The 20,494-nt window shown below is 50.6% G+C and overlaps 1 protein-coding gene across 10 annotated transcripts in view; it reads right to left on the reverse strand.

The window, feature by feature from the left end:
• Positions 1-12,362: 12,362 nt before the first annotated feature.
• ANKS1A (ankyrin repeat and sterile alpha motif domain containing 1A) overlaps positions 12,363-20,494 on the reverse strand; it is a 178,684-nt gene continuing 170,552 nt past the window's right edge. For 5 of the 10 annotated variants that reach the window (XM_077904339.1, XM_077904347.1, XM_077904340.1 and 2 more), the window contains 8 exons: positions 19,769-19,894; positions 19,492-19,563; positions 19,220-19,306; positions 18,510-18,647; positions 17,338-17,508; positions 17,035-17,133; positions 16,423-16,520; positions 12,363-14,982 (listed from right to left, as the gene is read on the reverse strand). In XM_077904339.1, the coding sequence (XP_077760465.1) occupies positions 14,979-14,982; positions 16,423-16,520; positions 17,035-17,133; positions 17,338-17,508; positions 18,510-18,647; positions 19,220-19,306; positions 19,492-19,563; positions 19,769-19,894 (795 nt within the window). In that variant the 3' untranslated portion in view covers positions 12,363-14,978. The other 5 variants (XM_077904338.1, XM_077904341.1, XM_077904342.1 and 2 more) reach the window with 3 other exon arrangements.

Below are 20,494 nucleotides of genomic sequence, written 5' to 3' on the forward strand. Positions count from 1 at the left end.
TCCACGGGCTGGGCACTCCCTCTGGCATGTGGAGCTAGAAGCTGAGACACCCAGGCCCTAGTGTTCTTAAGGGTAAAACATTTATCTCAGGGCTCTGAGAAGCCTGTAGAGGTATCCAAAGTGTGAGTATAAGGGCTTCTCTGAAAGCCAGAAATTCATTTTGTCCAGTTCAGCTCAGGATTGGGCATGTGAACAAAGTTTTTGGAAACTTCATTTCTAGGACCAGATTCCCCTGAAGGTTTCCAATGATGCAGCAAGAAATCAAGAAATAGTAAGAGGCTCAGCTGCTGCTTCTGTGGGTGGATCTGTGGGGAGCAAGAGCAGGGGCGCAGACTAAGGGCACAGGAATGGGTGTTGGCTGTGAGCCTGCGATTCATAGAGGGCGGGTCTTGGGGTTCCTGGGACTCCTCTCCAGCAGTCAAGGGGTGGGCTTGAACGGTTTGCTCTGTGATTGACTTCCATCATGTCTGCAGTTGGTCCTATCCTACGACTGTGCCAGTTTCCTGTTCCCTCGTCTCTAAGCTTAGACACCCCGCTCTGACAGGCCAAGTGGGCACTTAAAGGTGCTTCAGCCTCTGTCCTCCTTCCCTCTTCCAGGCTGGGACTCTGTCGGTTGGTTCTGGGGAGGGCCAGCCCTTGCCTGCTGGCACTGGAGAGATGCAGCCTACCCTCCTCCAGCTGACTGCAAACCGACCAGTCCCATCTAGGGTGGCAAGGTGAGGAACATGTTGCCCTTAGGCTTGGCCCCCTTTAAATATCAGTCAAGGGGAAATGAACATTCCCTTATGGGCTGTCAAGGTAATGTGAAGGGAACAATGTTCTTACCATTTTGAGAATGGAGGGAGCCATGTGTGACACAGAATCCAGGAAGGACGCAGAAGAGGCATCTGAGTTCCATCAGCCCCGGGTTTGTTCTTAACTGACTTCCTTTCTAAAAGGATAACCCAGAAGGGGGATGCAGCCGGGTCACCAGAGTGGCTGTGACAGGCTGGAGGGCCTGGAGAGACCCCCCTCAGGATGGGGAAGCCTAGGAAAGGGGCGTGTTTCATCAACAGCAAAACTTGCCCAGATGGGTTCTCCAATCTGCAATGATGGGTTTGAATTTCTTAAAAGCCCAGATCTTAGGTATGTCTGGGTGGCTCAGTGGTTGAGTGTCTGCCTTTGGCTCAGGCATGATCCTGGGGTCCCAGGATCGAGTCCCACATCGGGCTCCCTACAGGGAGCCTGCTTTTCCCTCTGCCTGTGTCTTTGCATCTCTCTCTCTGTTTCTCATGAATAAAATCTTTTTAAAAAAAATCCACAGTTTGGAAGCCTCTTCATAGAGCCAGAAGTGCTCTGCAGGGACATCTATGAGAAGGACTGCTGGGCGGTGGCTGCAGACACTGAGCGGACAGTGGAACCTTGCTTTATGCTTCATCGTTAAGATCTGGAATGACCCATTTCTTACAAATTTTGAGTTGACTTTCTTGTGCTTCCACACAGAGGACACAGGGATCCTGAATAAGGAAAGCTATTTTCCTAAATAACGAAAGCTAGCTCCATTTCATCTTGCCCCTGGCTTGACGGATATATATTTTTAACATTGTGGGGAAAATACACATAAAATTTACCATAGAACATTTTCATTACCTCAAAAGGAAATCAAACACCCATTAACCTCTCACTTTTTATTCTTCCCTCTTCCGAGCCTCTGGCACCCACTACTCTGCTTTTTGTTTCAATGAATTTTTTTTCTTAAAGGTTTATTTGAGAGAGAGAGAGCACATGCAGGTGCACAGGTGCACACCAGCAGGAAAGGGGCAGAGGGAGAGCGAGAATCTCAAGCAGACTCCCTGTTGACTGCAGAGCCGGACACGGGGCTTGATCCCATGCCCCTGAGATCATGACCTGAGCTGAAACCAAGAGTCTGACAACCAACTGAACCACCCAGGCAACCCTCACCTTTTGGCTTTTTGTGAATAGTGCTCCTGTGAATATTTGTGTACGGTATAAGTTTTTGTTTGAATACTTATTTTCAGTGCTTATACCCAGAAATGGAATTGGTGGGTTGTATGGTATTTCTTGGTTTACTGAGAAACTACTAACCTGTTTTACACAGTGGCTGCATCATTTTTACATTCCCACCAGCAGTGTGTGAGGGGTTCCAGTGCCTTCACTTTTCCACTAACACTGATTTTTTTCTTTAAATTACAGAAATTTTGGTGGGTGTGAAGTGAAATCTCACTGTGGTTTGATTTCCATTTCCCTGATAGTTAATGATCTTGGGCATCTTTTAATGTTTTCTTGGGTGTTTGTATCTCTTCTGGGGGAAGATGTTTATTTTAGTTCTCCCCCCCCCCTTTTTTTTTAAGATTTTATTTATTCAGGAGAGAGAGGAAGAGATACAGGCAGAGGGAGAAGCAGGCCTCCTGTGGGGAGCCTGATGTGGGACTAGATCCTGGGACTCCAGGGATCATGCCCTAGGCAGAAGGCAGACTCTCAAACCCCTGAGCCACCCAGGCATCCCTGCCCATTTTTGAATTGGTTTTTTGTTGTTGTTGTTGGGTTGTAGGAGTTCTTTATATATTCTGGATAGTAGACCCTGTGAGGTAAATGATTTGAAAATATATTCTCCTGTTCTGTGGATACTTTCTTTACTTTCTTTATAGTGTCCTTTGATGCACAAAAGTTTTAATTTTGATGAAGTCCAATTTATCAAGTTTCCTTTTTATTGATTGTGCTTTTGCCATCAAGCTTAGGAACTCTGTGCTTGGCCCTAGATCTTAAATATTTCCTTATTATTATTATTTTTATTTATTCATAGACACACACACACACACACACACACACACACACAGGCAGAGGGAGAAGCAGGATCCAGGAAGCCTGATGTAGGACTGTAGGACTCGATCTGGGGTCTCCAGGATCACACCCCAGGCTGCAGGTGGCGCTAAACCACTGCGCCACTGGTGCTGCTCAGATTTCCTTTTATGTTTTTTTGCTAAAAGTATCATTTTGTGTTTTACATTTAAGTTTATGATCCATTTAGAGTTAATTTTCTGTAAGGCATGAGACTTGGTTGAGTTACTTTGTTTTCCCCCACTTGTCTATGGATGTCCAATTGCTCCAGTATCATTTATTGAAAAGGCTACCTTTTCTCTCTTGTTTTTGCATTTAATAAGGTTGGTGTGGGCAGACCCTGTGGTGCAGCGGTTTAGCACTGCCTGCAGCCCGGGGTGTGATCCTGGAGGCCCGGGATCGAGTCCCACGTTGGGCATGGAGTCTGCCTGTGTCTCTGCCTCTCTCTCTCTCTCTGAATAAACAAGTAAATAAATTAAAAAAAAAAAAGGTTGGTGTATTTGTCTGGGTCTCTTTCTGGGTTTTCTATTCCATTCCACTGATGTATGTGCCTGTCTCTCTTCCATGCAACACAGTATTGATTACTGTAACTATATAATAAGTCTTGAAATTGAGTAGAATGATTCTTCCCATTTTATTCTTTTTCAGTGTTTTGTTTTTTTTTTGTTTTGTTTTTTTAAGCAATTCTAGTTTCTTTGCCTTTCTATGGACTAATCTTGTCTATATCTACCAAAAAAATACAACCTTGCTGGAATTTTGATAGATATTATATTAAACCTGTGTATCAATTTGGGGAGAATTGACATTTTTACTAAGTTGAAAGTTCCAGTCCATGAGTATGGTATATCTCTCAAGTTATTTAGATCTTAAAGTCTTTCATCAGGACTGTGTAGATTTTTTTTTAAGTTTTATTTTTTTTTAGTAATCTCAACACCCAGAACTTAAAATCCTGAGATCAAGAGTCACATGCTCTTCTGACTGAGCCAGCCAGGAACCCTAGGACTGTGTAGTTTTTATTATTTAAGTCTGGAACATGTTAGATTTACATCTAAGAATTTCTTTTTTGTGTGTGTGATTACAAATGGTGTTTTATTTTTAATTGTGGTGTCCACATGTTCATTTCTACAAATAGAATGGACTTCTGCATGTTTATTTTATATTCTGTGATCTTAACTCATTCTAATAATTTTCTTGTAGATTCTTTGGAATTTTCTACATAGATAATCATGTGATCTGCAGATAGGGACAGATTTATTTCTTTTTTGATATTGATGCCTATTATTTCCTTTTCTTGCCTTATTGCACTGACAGAACTCCCAGAATTTTAAGACTGATAATAGTGGAATCCCTTTCTTGTTCCTAGTTTTAAGGGGAAAACATTCAGTTTTTCACAAAGAAATATAATATTGGTTGTAGGTTTTTGTAAATGTTCTTAAGTTGAAGAAATCCCTGTCTGTGTTAAGTACCACAAATTTAATGTCTCGAGACAAGGCAAATTTATTATCTACAGTTCTGGGTGTGAGAAGTCCACAGTGAATCTTACAGGCTAAAATTAAGCTGCATGAGGCTCCAGGGAGGAATTAGTTTCCTATGGTAGCTGCAACCAATTCACACAAACTGAGTGGCTTAACAAAACCAGAAATATAGTCTTTCACAGTTCTGAAGGTCAAAAATCAAACTGTGGGGAAAGCTGTGCTACCACTGGAGACTTTAGGGGAGAATCTCTTCTTGCTTCTTCTAGCTTCTAGTGGCTGCTGGCATTCCTTGGCTTGTGGCTGCATTACTCTAATGTCTGCTGCCATGGTCACATGGAGTTACATGATCTTCTGTGTGTATCTAAACTCCCTCTGCCTCTCTCTTACAAGGATACTTATGACTGGATTTAAGGCCCATCCACATAATCCAGGGTAATCTCCCCATTACAAGATTGAATCAGATTTGCAAATTATCTTTTGCCATTTAAGGTAACATAATCATAGGTTCTGTTGACTAGGATGTGGACATCTTTAGGGAGCTATTATTCACCCTCTATTTCCATTTTCTTGAGAGTTTTTTTTTTTTCATCATGAATAGGTACTGAATTTTGTCAGTGTTTTTCTCTGCATCAATAGTTAATGGGAATTTTTTTCTTTAGATTGTTAATATGTCAGATTATATCGACTGATCTTCAAGTATTGACCAGCCTTGTATCCTCAGAATTAACTTCCTTTAGTTATAGTGTATAATTCTTGTTATATATTTGAATTCTTTTTTAGAAAAATATTTTATTGGGACACCTGGGTGGCTCAGTGGTTGAGCATCTGCCTTTGGCTCAGGTTGTGATCTTGGGGTCTGGGGATTGAGTCCCGCATCAGGCTCCCTATGGGGAGCTTGCTTCTCCCTCTCTCTGTGTTTCTGCTTCTCTCTCTCTATGTCTATCATGAAGAAATAAATAAAATCTTAAAAAAAGATTTTATTTATTTGATAGTGCACATGCACGCACAAACAGGGGGATCAGCAGGCAGAGGGAGAGGGAGAAGCAGGCTCCCTGATGAGCAGAGGCATGGGGCTCCATCCCAGGACCCTGGTATCATAACCTGAGCCAAAGGCAGATGCTTAATGGACTGAGCCACCCAGTGCCCCTATATATCTGAATTCTGTTTGCTATTATTTTGGGTTTTTAAAAAATATTTATTTATTTGTTTATTCATGAGAGACACGGGGGAGGGGGTGGCAGAGACACGGGCAGAGGCAGAAGCAGGCTCCATGCAGGGAGCCCGATGTGGGACTCGATCCCAGGTCTCCAGGATCACACCCTGGGCTGAAGGCAGACGCTCAACCGCTGAGCCACCCAGGGATCCCCTGTTTGCTACTATTTTGTTACTGATTTTTTTGTGCCTATACTCATGGGGTGTATTAATCCATAGGGCCTTTTTTTTTTTTTTTTTTTTTTTTTTTTTGTACTTTGGTTTAGTATCAGGGTAATACTAGCTCATTGAATGAATTAGGAAGTGTTCCTCCTCTTCTGTCTTCTGGAACAGATTGTGTAGTGTTGGGTGTTAATTATTCTTTAAACATTTGGTAGGAGTCTCCAGAGAATTTATCTGGTTTTGGAAATTTTTAAAAATTATAGATCCAATATTTATAATGCTATTTGAATTATCTATTTCACATTGAGTGAGTTATGGTAGTATATAATTTTTGAGGAATTGGTCTATTTTGTCTAAATTCCCAAATTTATGTGTAGGGTTGTGCAAAGTACTCACATCCTTTTGGTGTTTATAGGGTCTGTAGTGAGTCCTTGTTTCATTCTTAATATTGGTAATCTCTCTCTTTTTTTTTTTTTTGGTCAGTTTGGCTACAGGTTTGTCAGTTTTATTGGTCATTTCATTTAAAAACCTCTGCTTCGTTGATACTTTCCCAATTTTTGTGTTTCATTTTCATTGATTTGGGTTTTTTAAAGATTTTATTTACTTATTCATGAGAGACACACAGAGAGAAGCAGAGACAGGCAGAGGGAGAAGCAGGCTCCAGGCAGGGAACCCAGTGTGGGACTCAATCCCGGGACACCAGGATCACAACCTGAGTCGAAGGAGACATTCAACCACTAAGCCCCCCAAGCGTTTCCGTTGATTTGTTTTTATCTTTCCTTTTCTTTCCTTTTCCTTGCTTTGGCTTTATTCTCTTTTTTTCAAGGCTCTTGAGGATAGAGGCTTAGCCTATTGATTTAAGACTTTTCTTCTTTCCCAATGTATGCATTTATTTAGTGCTGTGAATTTCCCTCTTGGTACTACTTTACCTTGTTCCACAAATTTTGATTTGTGTACATTTGTGTACATTTTCATTCAGTGTAATGTATATTCTGATTTCCCTTGAGGCTTTCTTTTTGACTCATGTGTTTTGTAGAAGCGTATTTATTACAAATGTTTAGAGAACTTCCTGTTATCTTCATGTTACTGATTTTTACTTTGATTCTGTTGTTGTTCAAGAGCACATTGTGTATGATTTCTAATTCTTTTAAATTTGTTGAGGTTTGTTCTGTGGCCCAGGATCAGTTTATCTCGGTATGTGTTCCATGGGCACTTGAAAACAATGTGCAATGTGCTTTTGTGGCCAAACTGTTTTATAAATATCAGTGAGATCCTGTTGGTCGATGGTGTTGGGTTCTAATATATCCTTGACGATCTTCTCTCTAGTTGTTCTATCAGTTGTTGATAGTCTCTAGTTGAGTTGAAGTCTCCAGCTCTATTTATTGTATTCGTCTTCTCAGGCTGCCATACAAATTAACCATAGACTGGGTGGCTTAAAAAACAAAACTTTGTTTTTCACGTTTGGAAAGCTGGGAAGTCCCAGACTGGCAGGGTCAGTTTCTGACAAGGACTCACTTCCTGGCTTGTGGATGGGACGCTTCCCACTATGTCCTCCTGGGTCTTCCCACTGTGCCTGTGCCTGGAGATCTCCCTCTCCCTTCCCTGCCCTCCCCCCGCCTGCAAGGCCAGCAGTCCAACTGGACTGGGACCTCACCCCTAGGAGCTCCTTTAACCTTAATTACCTCCTAAAAGCTCTATCTTCAAGTACAGCCCCCCCGCCCCCCCCCCCCCGGGTTAGGGCTTCACCCTAGGAATTTTGGAAGGACACATTTCCGCCTGCAGTGTTTATGGATCTGTCCACTTCCCTTTTCAGTTCAGTCAGGGTTTTGCTCTGTGTACTTGGCAGTCCTGGTGTTTGGCGCTCTGCCCCTGTATTGTTAGGTAAAGCTCCCTCTCTCTTGTAATTTTCTCCCGCTCTGAACTCTATGAGATACTAACACCACCACGCCTGCTCTCCTTTGATTGAGGTTTGTGTTATGTCTCTTTTTCTATCCTTTTGCTCTCGGCCTGTTTATATTATTATTTGCGGTGTGTTTCTTGAGAGCATATAGTTCATATTTTTTAATTTACTCTGCCAATCTCTTTTAATTGGTGTTTTTAGACCATTTAATTAGGTGTAATTATGATGTTAGTGCTTACATGTGCCATTTTTTGTTTTCTGGCTATTCTGTTCTCATATTTGTATTTTTTTCTGACTTCCTTTGAGTTACTTGAAAAAAAGTGACACTTTTTGATTTACTCATAGCGTTTTTGAGTTTATCTCTTTGTGTAACTTTTTTGGTGTCTTCCCTAGGTATTACATGTATGCATAGCTCACCACAGTCTCCACAGTCTACTGGTCCCTTTACCTTCCCCATTTAAAAGATAATCATTTAAAATATTTCTTCTACGTATATTTAGAAACACAATAGACTGTATTTCGATTTTTGCTTCAACTATCAAACACTTTAGAAAGCTGAAGAGGAGAGGGAAAATCTTTTGGGTTTACTCGTATCTTTGTTTAACGTTTGGTCATCTTTCCAAAGCTCCAAAGCTTCCAAAGATGTTCCAAAGCTCCTTCCTACATCATTTCCTTTTTCTGTTTGGAAAGCTTTTTCATCATTCTTTTAGGGTAGGTCTGCTGGCAGCTAAGTCCTTTCTTGTCCTTCATCTGAGGATGTCTTGATTCTTCTTCATTCCTGAAGGATATCTCTGGAGGCTGTAGGACCTGGCTCGTTTTTTTCAGCACCCGAGAAATACACTACTTCCTTCTGGCTCCACAGCTCTGCTGAGAAATCCACCGTTATTCACATTACTTGTCCCTTGTAGGCAACGTAACGTGCACTCAGAAATGTGTTGTTTTTCATTTTCAGAAAGTTAAGGTTGATGTATCTTGGATATGATGTGTGATGGATTTTTTTCCGGTTTGTCTGGCTTAGGGTGTACTCAGCTTCTTGAATCTGCAGGTTGACTTCTCCCACCAAATTTGAGAAGTTTTCAGCCATTATTTTTTGGGTGCTTTTTTAACCCTCCCGCCCCCACCCCACCTTTTGGGACTCTGATGACACAAATGTTCGATCTTATGTTAAGAGTTCTGGGTCCCTGAGACTCTATATTCATTCCTCCCAGTCTATGTTCTCTTTCTGTCCAGATTGGGTCGTCTCCATTGTTCTTCTAGTGGGTGGATTCTCTTTCCTGTCCGTCCACTGGGATTTCAGTTTTGGTTATTGTATTTTTCAGGAATAGCCCTGGTACTGCTGGGCAACAGTGGGTTTCCACCAGGCCTCCTCTGGTACCATCCTGGTGGGCAAGTGGGCCCCTATGGTAACCTGGTGAGGGTAGAAAGTGAGGTCTCTGCTGGCCTCTGGTGGGCACAGCTGTTTTTCTGTCTTGTTTGGGTGGAGTACAGCAGTTAGTGTCTTCACATTTTTTAAAAAGATTTTATTTATTTTATATTTATTTATGAGAGACACAGAGGGAGAAGCAGGGAGCTTCTGTGGGGAGCCCAACACAGGACTCGATCCCATGACCACGCCCTGAGCCAGAGGCAGTTGCTCAACCACTGAGGCACCTAGGTACCCAGTGTCTTCACATCTTTCTGTCCTGCCAGGCTGCCTCTCTTCTGGTCCTTTGGCTAGAGAGAGAAGACTGTTGTTTGGGCTTTGTCTGTGCCATTGTCTTGGCTGGGGCTTTTATTTGTCCTTCGCAAGAAGAATAGGGAAAAGTATGTCTACTTGATCTTCCTGGAACTAAACGTTCCAGTTTACTTTTTATTTTATTTTTTTTAAATTTTTATTTATTTATGATAGAGAGAGAGAGAGGCGCAGAGACACAGGCAGAGGGAGAAGCAGGCTCCATGCACCGGGAGCCTGACGTGGGATTCGATCCCGGGACTCCGGGATCACGCCCTGGGCCAAATGCAGGCGCCAAACCGCTGCGCCACCCAGGGATCCCATTAACCCAGTTACTTTTTAATAGCTATTGTCAAGTTTGTCCTTTGTTACATGTGATAAAATATTATTTTCAATTTTTTTAAATGTGCACTGGGCTTTGCAGAAATGTTTGATTTTTATATAGTTGAATATATGAATCTTTTAAAAAATGGATTCAGAGTTCTGTAGCATGCTTGGAAAGAGCTTTGTTGTACTAAGATTATGAAAAAAGTCTCCATTTTCTTCTAGCTTTGTTGGGATTTTTTTTTTTTTCTACATTTTAAGTATATGAGCCACCTGGAATTTATTTTGTTGTAAGTAGGCCTAGGAATCTCCCTGTACTGTCCCCACCAGCCTCATGGCCATGCAGTCGTCCCAGGCCCATGTACTGGATAACAACTATTTTGTGGTGTTAGGGAAATTCTTTTACCTGATAAAGAGTTGCTGGGATCCCTGGGTGGCGCAGTGGTTTAGCGCCTGCCTTTGGCCCAGGGCATGATCCTAGAGACCAGGGATCGAGTCCCACGTCGGGCTCCCGATGCATGGAGCCTGCTTCTCCCTCTGCCTGTGTCTCTGCCCCCCTCTCTCTCTGTGTGACTATCATAAATAAATTTAAAAAAAATTATTAAAAAAAATTATAAAAAAAAAAGACTTGCTTAAAATAATGTTCCTAATAGCAGAGTCCGGAAGGACGGAATGGCAGAGGTGTAGACACGGCCCTGAGCAATGGCCAGTTTGCACCCCTGTACTCCTTGGGTGTTAGGTGATGGCAGCTGGTGCTGTGGGAGCCACACAGCTTGGACCACGTCCATTCTGAAAGTGGCCGCGTGCCAGGAGCCGGTGGGACCCGGCAGCCTGTCAGTGTAGGAGGCCAGGGGTGGCCAGGGCTGAGGGCGTTTGGAGCTGCCCTGGGACGTGCTCCGGTCCATGCAGTTCTGCTTCCTCGGTGGCCTGGCCACTGCTCGAAGGGCCACCCTGCCGCCCGGCTTCCTGGGCCACAGGGTGTCTGAGGGGAACCACTGAGGACCTGGGGGTGTGATGGCGGAGAGGGGAGGCCTGGGAGGCTCTACCTCACTCCTCGCTGAGATGACAGAGGGGGCGTGGGGGGCCTGCCAGAGACGTGTGTGTAGAGCCCTTTCTAGACGGAGGCGCGGCGAGCAGGGCGGGCAGCTCGGGGGCCGCATCCGTTCCTTTCTTGGAGCTGCCTCAACCCACTCCTCCTGCCAGCTCTACCTGTGGCCCGACGGCAGGAATCAGTCCGTCTACGCACCCGGCAGGCTCCCGAGGCACGATGAGCCCCGCAGTGCTCGGCCTGGGCGGCCCGAGTCACAGCTGTGAGGCTTCTGAATGGTGCCAAGGGGATGGAACACATCCTGCAGCCCTGTCCCCCAGAGCAACAGGGACCCCGATTATGACCAGACCTTTCTCTCCTAGCTGTAGGGTTTCTTTTGCGTAGGGAAGAGCGCCAAGGCCCGAGAGCACGGGTGTGTGTGGGGGTGCGGGGGCGGTGAACTGCCTGGGCTGGAAAGCCAGGTGGGGCCGTCCACGGCCAGGCTTCCGTCTGCCTGATGGCAGTGCGACCTGGCCTCAGCGGCTAGGACTGGTCGCCTCTCCATTAGCTGGCTGGCTGGGAAGGAGATTTCCCTGCTCTGGGCCTTGTTTTCTTCATAAATATACAACGGGATATTAGATTAAATCAGTGATTTTTGCTTTTAAAGCCCTTGACAGTATTTCACAGAAACTTATAAGCGCTCAGTGCCTGGGTGGCTCAGTCTGTTAAGCATCCAACTCTTGGTTTTGGCTCTGGTCATGGTCTCAGGGTCCTGAGATCAAACCCCAAGCCCCATGTCTGGCACTGTGCTCAGTGCAGGGTCTACTCGAGAGTCTCTCCCTCTCCCTCTGCCCTTCCCCCGAGTCTCTCACTCTAGTCAGTCCGTCCTCCTAAGTGTTCAGTGCTGGGCAGCTTGGGTGGAAGCCAGCATGGGGCGAGGGGCTCTGAGGACGCGTGAAGCCAGCTGGCCCTGGGAAGGTGCGGGACTTTCCGAGCCTCTGTTGCTTACTCTATAGAGATCACACCCAGAAAGTTGTCAGAACAAGATGGGTGCCTGCAAAGCTCCCATCTTTGGGGTTTGGGGCACCGTGGGGGGGTTAGTCATATCATCTGTGCCTTTCTAAACCCTTGCCTTTAAATACCAGCTCAGGTGCCTGCCCCTCCTCCCCTGCCCCCTCCCACCCCGCCCCCAGCTCCGGGAGCACTCCTGCCCTTGTGGGTGCTCACAGGACCATACATCGTGGCCTCACGGTGTGGCTTTGGGCCAGTAGCTAGTTGTACGTGTGTCAAACTGAATCTCCACAATTGGATGAAGTTCCTTGAGGGGGACACTCTTCTTCCACAGCTGTCAATCCTCCACCCTGGCCTTGGAAGCAGACATTTGATACATATTTGTGGGTCCAGGAGCCCAGACCAGGACGCAGAGGAGCCACAGCCATAACCAGCATATGGCCCCTGCTTGGGATTCACATGAGATGTTCTAAGGAGGAGAAGGGGACCCACAGGGGCCTTACAGCTAAAAGAGTGAACGGGAACGGACGAGCCTTGGCAGCTTCCCCCCTGGAAGGGTGCTGGACAGAGCAGGTCCCCACACTTACCCCAGACAGTGCGGATGCTCATCAGTGAGCTGGAGCCAGCGTACAGCCTGTGCCTGTGCTTCTGCCAGAAAACTGCCAAGAAGCTAATTCAAGAACTCCCAAAAAGGAAGGCTGATTTCGTGTTGCTTCTCATTTATTAATCGTTCTAAGTTGTACAGTTATGAAAATAACAAAACCAAAGCCGGAAGCCCAGGAATATTTACACTCTCTCCTGTGTAGTGAGGTCAGTCTATGTCGTTGCACAGAGTGGGTATGTTTGGTACCACAAGATGTTCGTAAATCGGACAAAATCAGACTAACAATTATATGTACAGTAAAATAAAAGGGGAATTCATTCAAGTATCAAAATACAGAGACAAAGATTAAATAACAGTTTTATTACAATTCAGTCCCATTGCCACCCCATTAGCAAGCAACAACACTGTTGTGAACCGCACCTGACCAGCCTCCCGCAGGCCCAGGCATCTCAGGAGTGGGCCCGGATCAGGCTAACTCTCTCGTGTGGGACCGATTGCAGCCGTGTTTGCTGCCTATGCAGCCCGAGGCTTCTCGGGGAACTCCTGCTAGAACGTGGTGCTAGAGACCAGGGGGATGTGGGGCACTGTGAATGTGGAGCAGCGGGAGGGGTCCTACGAAAGCAGGAGAGGGGCAAGCGGAGAACCTGTGGCTGGTGAAGACACTGGGTCCCCTGAAGTCCGCCTAGAAGGGGCCTTGCACAGCTCGGAGCCCGCTCGGAACTCCGACAGGTGCAGAAGCCGAGGCTTTTCTACCCGAAGCCTGTCCTTGGAGTCACACCACTGCTGTCTAGGGAATAGGGAGTACCTGCCCCGGAGGAGAAGTAAAGAGGAAAGAAAGATCCAGTTCCTACCCTGCTTGACTATTCAGAAATAAACCAATCTCAAAAGCAAACCCAGAGCCAGAGCCACTAGCCAAGGCTTTCCAATACAAAAACACCCTGAATAAATATATAGCAGCTTCAAGGGGAGGAAACACCTACATATGATTTAAAAACAAAAAGACAGCTCGAGCAGCTCATCGTAGTGTCTACAGTTTGCTGTTTGGACCTGCCGCCTCCAGAGAGGTGCATGTAGCCGGGGCCAGGCCTCTTGCAGGGGGGAGGGAACTGTGCCAGCACCGCATGGTGGCAGCTGATGGCAGGCTCACGGGCCTTGAGAGAAGCAGGAAGCGAAGTGATGCGCAGGCATTGAGGTCCTTGTTTAGTACCGGAGAGTGGAGGGTCCCCTACCCTTGCCCAGAGAGGGGGGTGCCACCCCTGGGGTCCAGCCTCAAGTTGGCGAGGCTTTCCATGTCTGGCCAATCGCAGGGGTTGTGAGTGCGCCTAAGAGCACTCTCCCTGCACAGAACCCACAGGGAAGGTCAATTCACAGCCTTTGCTGGGAAAGAAGTCCCACGAAGCTGAGGATGTGGGCCCAGGGAGCAGCGTGCCCCATGCCAGTAAAGCAAGAGGACTGCTCAATTACCCACAGGAGGAAGGGCTCCCCTCTGTTCCCTACTCTGGAAGGTACCAGACAAGCAGCTGAGCCGCCTCTGCCCCTTGGCCTCACGGGAATGACCCCGGTTGCCTCTACCAACTTCAGGAGTACAGAGCAAGATTCCCAGTTAAAAAACCAAGCAAGGCAGCAGAAGGGTGGTGGCAGTGGTGCACCAGGACCCCAGCCCACCCCGAAGGCCACACTGGGGGAGACTCGAATCAACTGTCACCTTATTTAGCCTTCTCTACACTTGGAGCCAGGGATGAATCCAGCAGCTGAAATACAACAGTCAAACCAATAATTCAGAGAATCAAAGTGAGTCCTAATCACACAGACCTGATCAGACAAATCACAGATTGGCAGGTAGCAGTCTTAGCGACCTACCTGTTAATGCCCGAAACAAAGCTGCTTTTCTACTTTCTGACTGAACTCGGGCGACCCGAGGCTGCTGGGCAGCATGGGCAAGTGCCTGGCCGCCAGCAGGGCAGGCACCCAGGGGTGGCCCAGGGCTCTGGTGCCGGCTCAGACTTTGTGGCACCAGGAACTGCTCCCTCAGCTCTGGCCTCGGGGCCTGCACATTTGGAACCCCTGAAATGGGCCGGGAGCCTTTGCTTTGCCACGTGTCTCTGCGGCTGTGTTCTTACCGCAGAGGCGGTATCCAGCTCCGGACGGGCACGGGAAGTTGCGCAGCTCGTAAGGAACAGCGACAGACGTGGTTGGGTTTGAAAGGTAGACTCGAACAAACCCGCTCGATTTTGCCCACTCGTGCCTGCTTTCAGTGCACCCAGAGGCCGGCGCCTTCCTGGAACACGCCAACATCCTGTCCTAGGACAGAAGGCTTCTCAGACTGGCCTTATAGCCATGCTTGGGTCCCCTGCCCTCTGATCCGATGGCCGCCTGTCTAAAGGTTGGCAGTTTAACCTGGAGGTTTGAGCCAAGTCTTAAAAATTCATTTTATAGAAAAGTTGTTTTCTATTAAAAAAATGTCTTCTGGACAAGTCACTTCTTGACTCTCTGGAGTTCAGTCTCGTCTGCTCGAGGCCTGGAGTGCGGCTTGCTCTGTAAGACCTGGTGGTGGCAGGTCCAGGCCAAGCAGCCCCAAGGGGCTGCGACAGGTAGAGGCTGGGCCTGGGTCTTCAAAGCTGCAGGTGACACAGTAGTGGTGGCGGCGGTGGCAGCGGCGGGAGCCTGTGCTCCCCACGTCTGTGTCTCCGCAGCACGGTTGGCTCCTCAGTGGCTCAGCTTGGCAGAAGCAAACACAATGGGGGGAGGAAAGGGTTAACCGTGGGGGCCTGCACAGGGTGGAGGAAACTGAAGGGAAACGTGGAAGCAGCCTGACCGTCCCGCACAGCCTCCCCCGAGCGCCCAGCGCCCACTGCGGCCTCTGCGCGGGAGGCCCCAGGACAGGCGGGCAGACAGGACACCCTCTCTGCTTCATCACCTGGGGCTTCTGCTCTGAACTCGCTGCTGGAGCTGCCCGGCTTCTCTACTGGTCTACGCTTCCTCCCGGAACCGCTGCTCCCGGTTCCTGCCTCTGAGCTGATCTGCCCTTAGGGGCGACTGTGGCTTCTTCAAAAGCCTCAGCTCCACCATCCCAGCTGGGCAGCCCGTACGGCCTCCCCTCTCAGGGGACGCAGGGGGCCGAGGGTGGCCAACCGGGGAAGGAGTGGGTGGTGGCTGCCTAGCTCTGACCCCACACCGTGGACAGGTGTCAGCCCCCAGAGGGCAATGGGCTCCCTGTCCTCGAGCGGCTCCGTTCTGGGAGGGAAGAAGGCAGACCGTGTGTGCTGGGACAGGCCTCCCTCTGGCCGGGGCCTACGGAAGGGCCTGCCCCTTGGCGAGCTGGGCCCCGGAGCCAGCCTCCTCGTGACTCGCTGGCGAAGACCTGAGGGGCCGACCGCACACCTGCCGTCCCATTCCTCGGAGCGGAAGGCCCAGCGGGACAGGAGCCCTGCTGAGGGAAGCCAGCCCGCGGGGTCCAGATGCGCAGAGCTCCAGGCTGTGGAGTCAGGCATGTGCCCGAGGCCCTTGGGCCCCTCACAGAACGCAGTCGGACCCCAGTCAGGCCACACCGCTGAGCTCGGGCTCTCCTGCGGGGAGGCCAGCACCATACAGCAGAGGACAGAGGGACAGGGCCGCAGGCCAGCGTGAGCAGAGTGCAAGGGGTTCTGGCACCAGTGGTCACAGTGGTTGGTTGTGTCAGGAAAGGTGCAAAAAGACAGTTTTCTCTGGGCAGCGGCAGCCAGCCACGGCTCGGCACAGAAGACGGGAGAGGGGAGCACACAGGCCCGCCTGCTCAGAGGGAGTGGTCACTGGCGCTGTCTGGATGCTGCTTGAAGACTGCCCACCCCTCAGGACTCACAGCACCTTCCCGCTGAGGCCTCCTGGGCACACCAGGGCACCCTCAGCCCTCGGGGCGCCCACTTCTGGGGCAACTCACCCCCCTCCCCGCCAAGCTGTCCTTGCCCAGGGGGGACTTCACAGTGTCCGGTGGTGTTGGGTACAAGCTGTGAGTGGAGAGTGTCTAGAGCTGCCGCCCGGGAGGAGAGCAGGTCCCCCCAGGACTGCGGCCTTGGTGTCAGCAGCCGGAAGGAGAGCTGAGAAGAGTAGAGGTCGGATGGCAAGGCACAGTGAGACTAGTGGAGACAGGGAGCGAGCAGTTAGAAGATAGTGGTCTCATACTTGGTGCTGAGGCTCCGCTTAGAGTCTGGCTTAGGGTCCACAACCCAGGAGACGCTGGCATGGGACTGGGTGTCCGGGTCCAGGTCGGGCGGTTCCAGCTGCCAAGAAAGAGGGCAAGGGGTCAGAGAGGGAGCGCCGGGCTGGGCCGGGCCGGGCCAGGGTGGGGGCACCAGGGCCCAGCTGTCCCTTCCTCCTGCCGGGGCCATGCTGATGTCATGCCAGCACAGGGCACATGAGGGGCAGCCTCCGTTCTCCTTGAAGAGCAAGCTCCCTAGGGCTGGGGTGGCAGGAGTGGCACCCTCCCGGAGCTTCACAGGAGGGCTACCTCTAGGCCTCTCAGGGGCAACTTCTCAGAGCTGCTCAGGTAAAGAGCCTCATGCTCTGAGCCCCAGACCTATTCATGGAGGCAGGAAAACACCAAGCCTCCGGTTTCCTGGGCCAGGCTGAGGGCGCACCCCGGGTGGGCCTGTGCAGTGAGGACACACAGACAGACAGCTGAAGCAGATGCAGGGACAGCAGGAGGGCAGCTCAGGGAAGAGAGGCACTAGCATCTCAGGAAGCTCACAGTCACTTCGGGGAGACTGACACACAGACAGCAGGAGGTGTAAAGACCTTGACTCCGGGACTAACAGACGGCAGCGGTAGGTAGGAAGGACGATGGGTGGTGCAGGTGTGACAGTGACAACAGCGACTATCGGGGGGCAGCGGCACCTGGGGTGCAGAGCAAAGCAGACACAGACACGGGGTGGTGTTACCAGGGGTGCCCGGCGAGGGAGGGGATGGAAGCCCGTGGGGGACAGTGGGGGCTCATGGGGGAGGTGCTGGCTGCTGCGTGAGAAGCCCCTCCTGGTGCCCGCTCCACCCCAAGCCCCCAGAGCCCGCTGGGGTGGGGGGTAGGGGTCTGGGCCCACGTACTGCTGACTTCCTTGTGCCAACCCGAGGCTTAGGCACCGGCTTGGAAGATTTTGTTTCAATCGTCTCGGCAGCGGAGGCCCCTAGCGGCCGGGACTTTTGGGCCTGCAGGGCCAGCTGGTAGGCCACCTCAAACGCCTGCCCCAGCGTCAGGATGATCTCGTAGGTCAGGTTCTGGGAGGAGACAGAGCCCAGCTTCAGCACCAAGGTCGAGGAGCCACCAGACGGACCCCTTTGCCCAGACCCCCAGCCCAGCCTCACGGCCCTGAGCACAGGCTGGTGGTGGTGGTCAGGGGCGCGGGGGGTTGCTGACCGGAGCAGCTATGGACTTCTCAACCAGCAGATGTGAACAGAGCAGGGCCGGTGTTTTTATTAGGTTCCTGTTCTAATGTGCCACTGACGAAGTTTCTGAGTGTTGTGCCCCCAGCCCTGTCTCCCCACAAACCCTGCTTTTTACTAGGTGAGCTGTAGCCTTTGATCTTCAGGAGCGTGTGTACTGTGTTACAGCAGAAATGACTGGGAAATGTGAGCTCTGGGTAAAAGTGGCAGGAACTACAAGTATGGGTAGAGGACCCCCTTTACCTTCAGAACAAACCCCATGAAATTGCTCACATTATAGCCCCTTTTCAGACGCAGAGCCCAATTCTAAGACCACACAGCTAGCAAGTGGCAGAGCCAGGTGTCTGATGCCAGGCTGGAGTAAGCATGGACTTCCTGGGGCTGAGAATGCCTGGCCAGCTGTGTTCCAGAAGCCAGAGATTTGGGAACTAGCTATTCTCCCGAAGGATGGCAGAGCTCTGGAGAGGGGCCTGGGGGGAGGCCCCCCTCTCAGCACCACTGTGAAAAGGAAGCCGGCTGTCAGGAGGGCACTGCTGCCCCCCAGAGGAAGGTACAGGGCACTTCAGGGAACCGGCCCCTGCAGGGTTGGGGGATGGGGTGGCGAGTGGACATGCAGCTGCAGGGAGGAGACCCCTGGCTGGAAGCGGGGAAAACCTGTCCCTAGAACCCCAGGTGAGCCACCCTCCACCTCTGTGCTTCAGTTCCATCACTGTCTACAGGGGCCTAGCCCAGATGGCCGCTGGGACCTCACCCTGAACCAGATGCTGGCCCAGTGCCACCCGCGTGCTGAGACAGCACGGCCCTGAGGCACCCCCTGGCTGCGGGTCGCCACCCACCACGTCCACTGTGCTGAAAACATGGCAATAGTGGTGGCTGGTCTGCAGGTCCTTGGTGATGTAGGCAAAGGTACAGAGGTCCTCTGGGTCCTGGGCCGCACAGGAAATGTTCCGGATCTCGTGCTCCGCAATAACATTCTGCCAGGGAAAGTGGGGTCTGGAATCCTCGGCCCGAGGCACACCTCGAGCCTTCTGCACCACCACCTTTTCTTTGTTCTAGCCCAGGCTGTTAGCCCAATGCCACGACTTCTCTTATCAGTCTGTCTGGTGGTGGTGGGGGTGGTGTCTAACCTTGCCCAATTTAGGTTTAGGGGTCTCCACCCTGGACCACAGCAACCGAGGGGTAAAACGTTCACATGTGACCACCAGCTCTCCAGGGTTGGGGCAAGGTGGGGAGGGCATCAGGTGGGTGGGGTACCAGGTGTGGAGCATGGAGGGAGTCCTTTGCTCCTTAAGAGAATCACATCGCTAGGTGTGAACAGGTAAGAGGAACCCACGCTGAGGAAGACCAGGGGCACCTGTCACTTGGGCAGGGCCCCAGGATCAGGACGTGTGGCAGCTGAGAGGCAGGCACCTGGGCAAGGCAGTAGGAATACAGAGGAAGACAAAGGGCTGGGAACACACTAGGCAGGATGCCCAGCTGCCGGGGGCTGGGCACTGAGGGTAGGGAGAGGGATCCCCTCCCACCGACAGTGCTGTGAGAAGCGCACCTTGTTGGAGGCATCGATGAACTTGACACCTTTGTATGTGATGGACAGGATGATAGTGGGGATCTTCTTCATGTGCTCGGTGGATTTCTACAGGAAACGAGGAGTGGGCCTGTGAATGTCCCTTCTCAAGGCCACGCCCCTCGGGGCCCCTAGGCCCCAGCCTCCCCCCAAACCTCACATAATGTGTAAGGGCCAAGAGGCTGCAGCAGGTGCCCCTAGCGAAGCGTCCCAGCCCTGCCAGCCCCCATCCACCACACACACAGACAACCTACCCGCATCTTGGCACAGGCATCCTGTGTGGATTCTGTCCCTCGGAGATCTTTGATCAGCATGGAGCCCAGATACTGAGGGAGCAGGGCAGTAGCCAGGCTGGGACCACAGTCAGACGGTTCCCTCTCCCAACCTCCTTCCCCTAGCCTGGCTGGGAGGCCCCCGTCCCCCAGGTGCTGGGGTGTCTGGGGAGCAGAGAACAGCACTGGAGCCCTGGACCTGGCCCCAGGGGCAGGCAGCAGGGAGTCTGGCCAGGCCGGGAGGGCACGGGCAACTCACATTGGCTTCGTAACCGCAGGACTCGAAGATGAGTTTCTCTGGCTGGTGTTGCCAACTCTGCACTGGGGCGTAAGGCGCAGCCAGGCTGGGGGGCCGAAGGGTCAGTTTGGCTTCGCGCTGCTCTTCCTGTACAACGGGTGGGGTCACAGATCTGCCTACCCCCTCCAGAGGAACTCCTGGGTGCTCTGCGGGCTCCAGCACACTTGAGGGCACAGGAGCCAGCCACGGGGGTTCAAGGGTAGTGGGGGAGGGCGGGAGACAAGCCAAGCAGATGCACTGTGGCGGAGGGGAAAGGTGGAGAGGCAGGGACCTAAGCCACCTGAAGGCAGGCTCTGTGGGGAAGGCTCTGAGGTAGAGATAGGAAATGACTAAAACCAAAGAGGGGAAAATAAGTACAAAGCAGGAAGGATTCCAGATCCCTGGAAGCCCCACCTCCAAGTCAGGGCCTCTGGATCTGATTCTGGGATGGGCAAGTGTCCAGTGCTAGGGAGGCATTTTATATTGTCTCCTGAGGTGGAACCTGGTGCAGAGGAAGGGGCAGGAAGCCACCGAAATGCAGGTGCCAGCTGACGGGTGCCCTAACTAGGATACAAAGAATGGGGAGGCGGGAAAAGAGGAAATATTTATGATTTCTGTTCCTGGTACTGTACAGAAGTCTGATATGGAACAACTGAAACTCCTGGAAAACATGCTTTTTCAAATCTTGTCAAATTCACAGCTGTGACT

Source organism: Canis aureus, chromosome 7, assembly GCF_053574225.1.
Source record: "Canis aureus isolate CA01 chromosome 7, VMU_Caureus_v.1.0, whole genome shotgun sequence".
Lineage (NCBI taxonomy): Eukaryota > Metazoa > Chordata > Mammalia > Carnivora > Canidae > Canis > Canis aureus.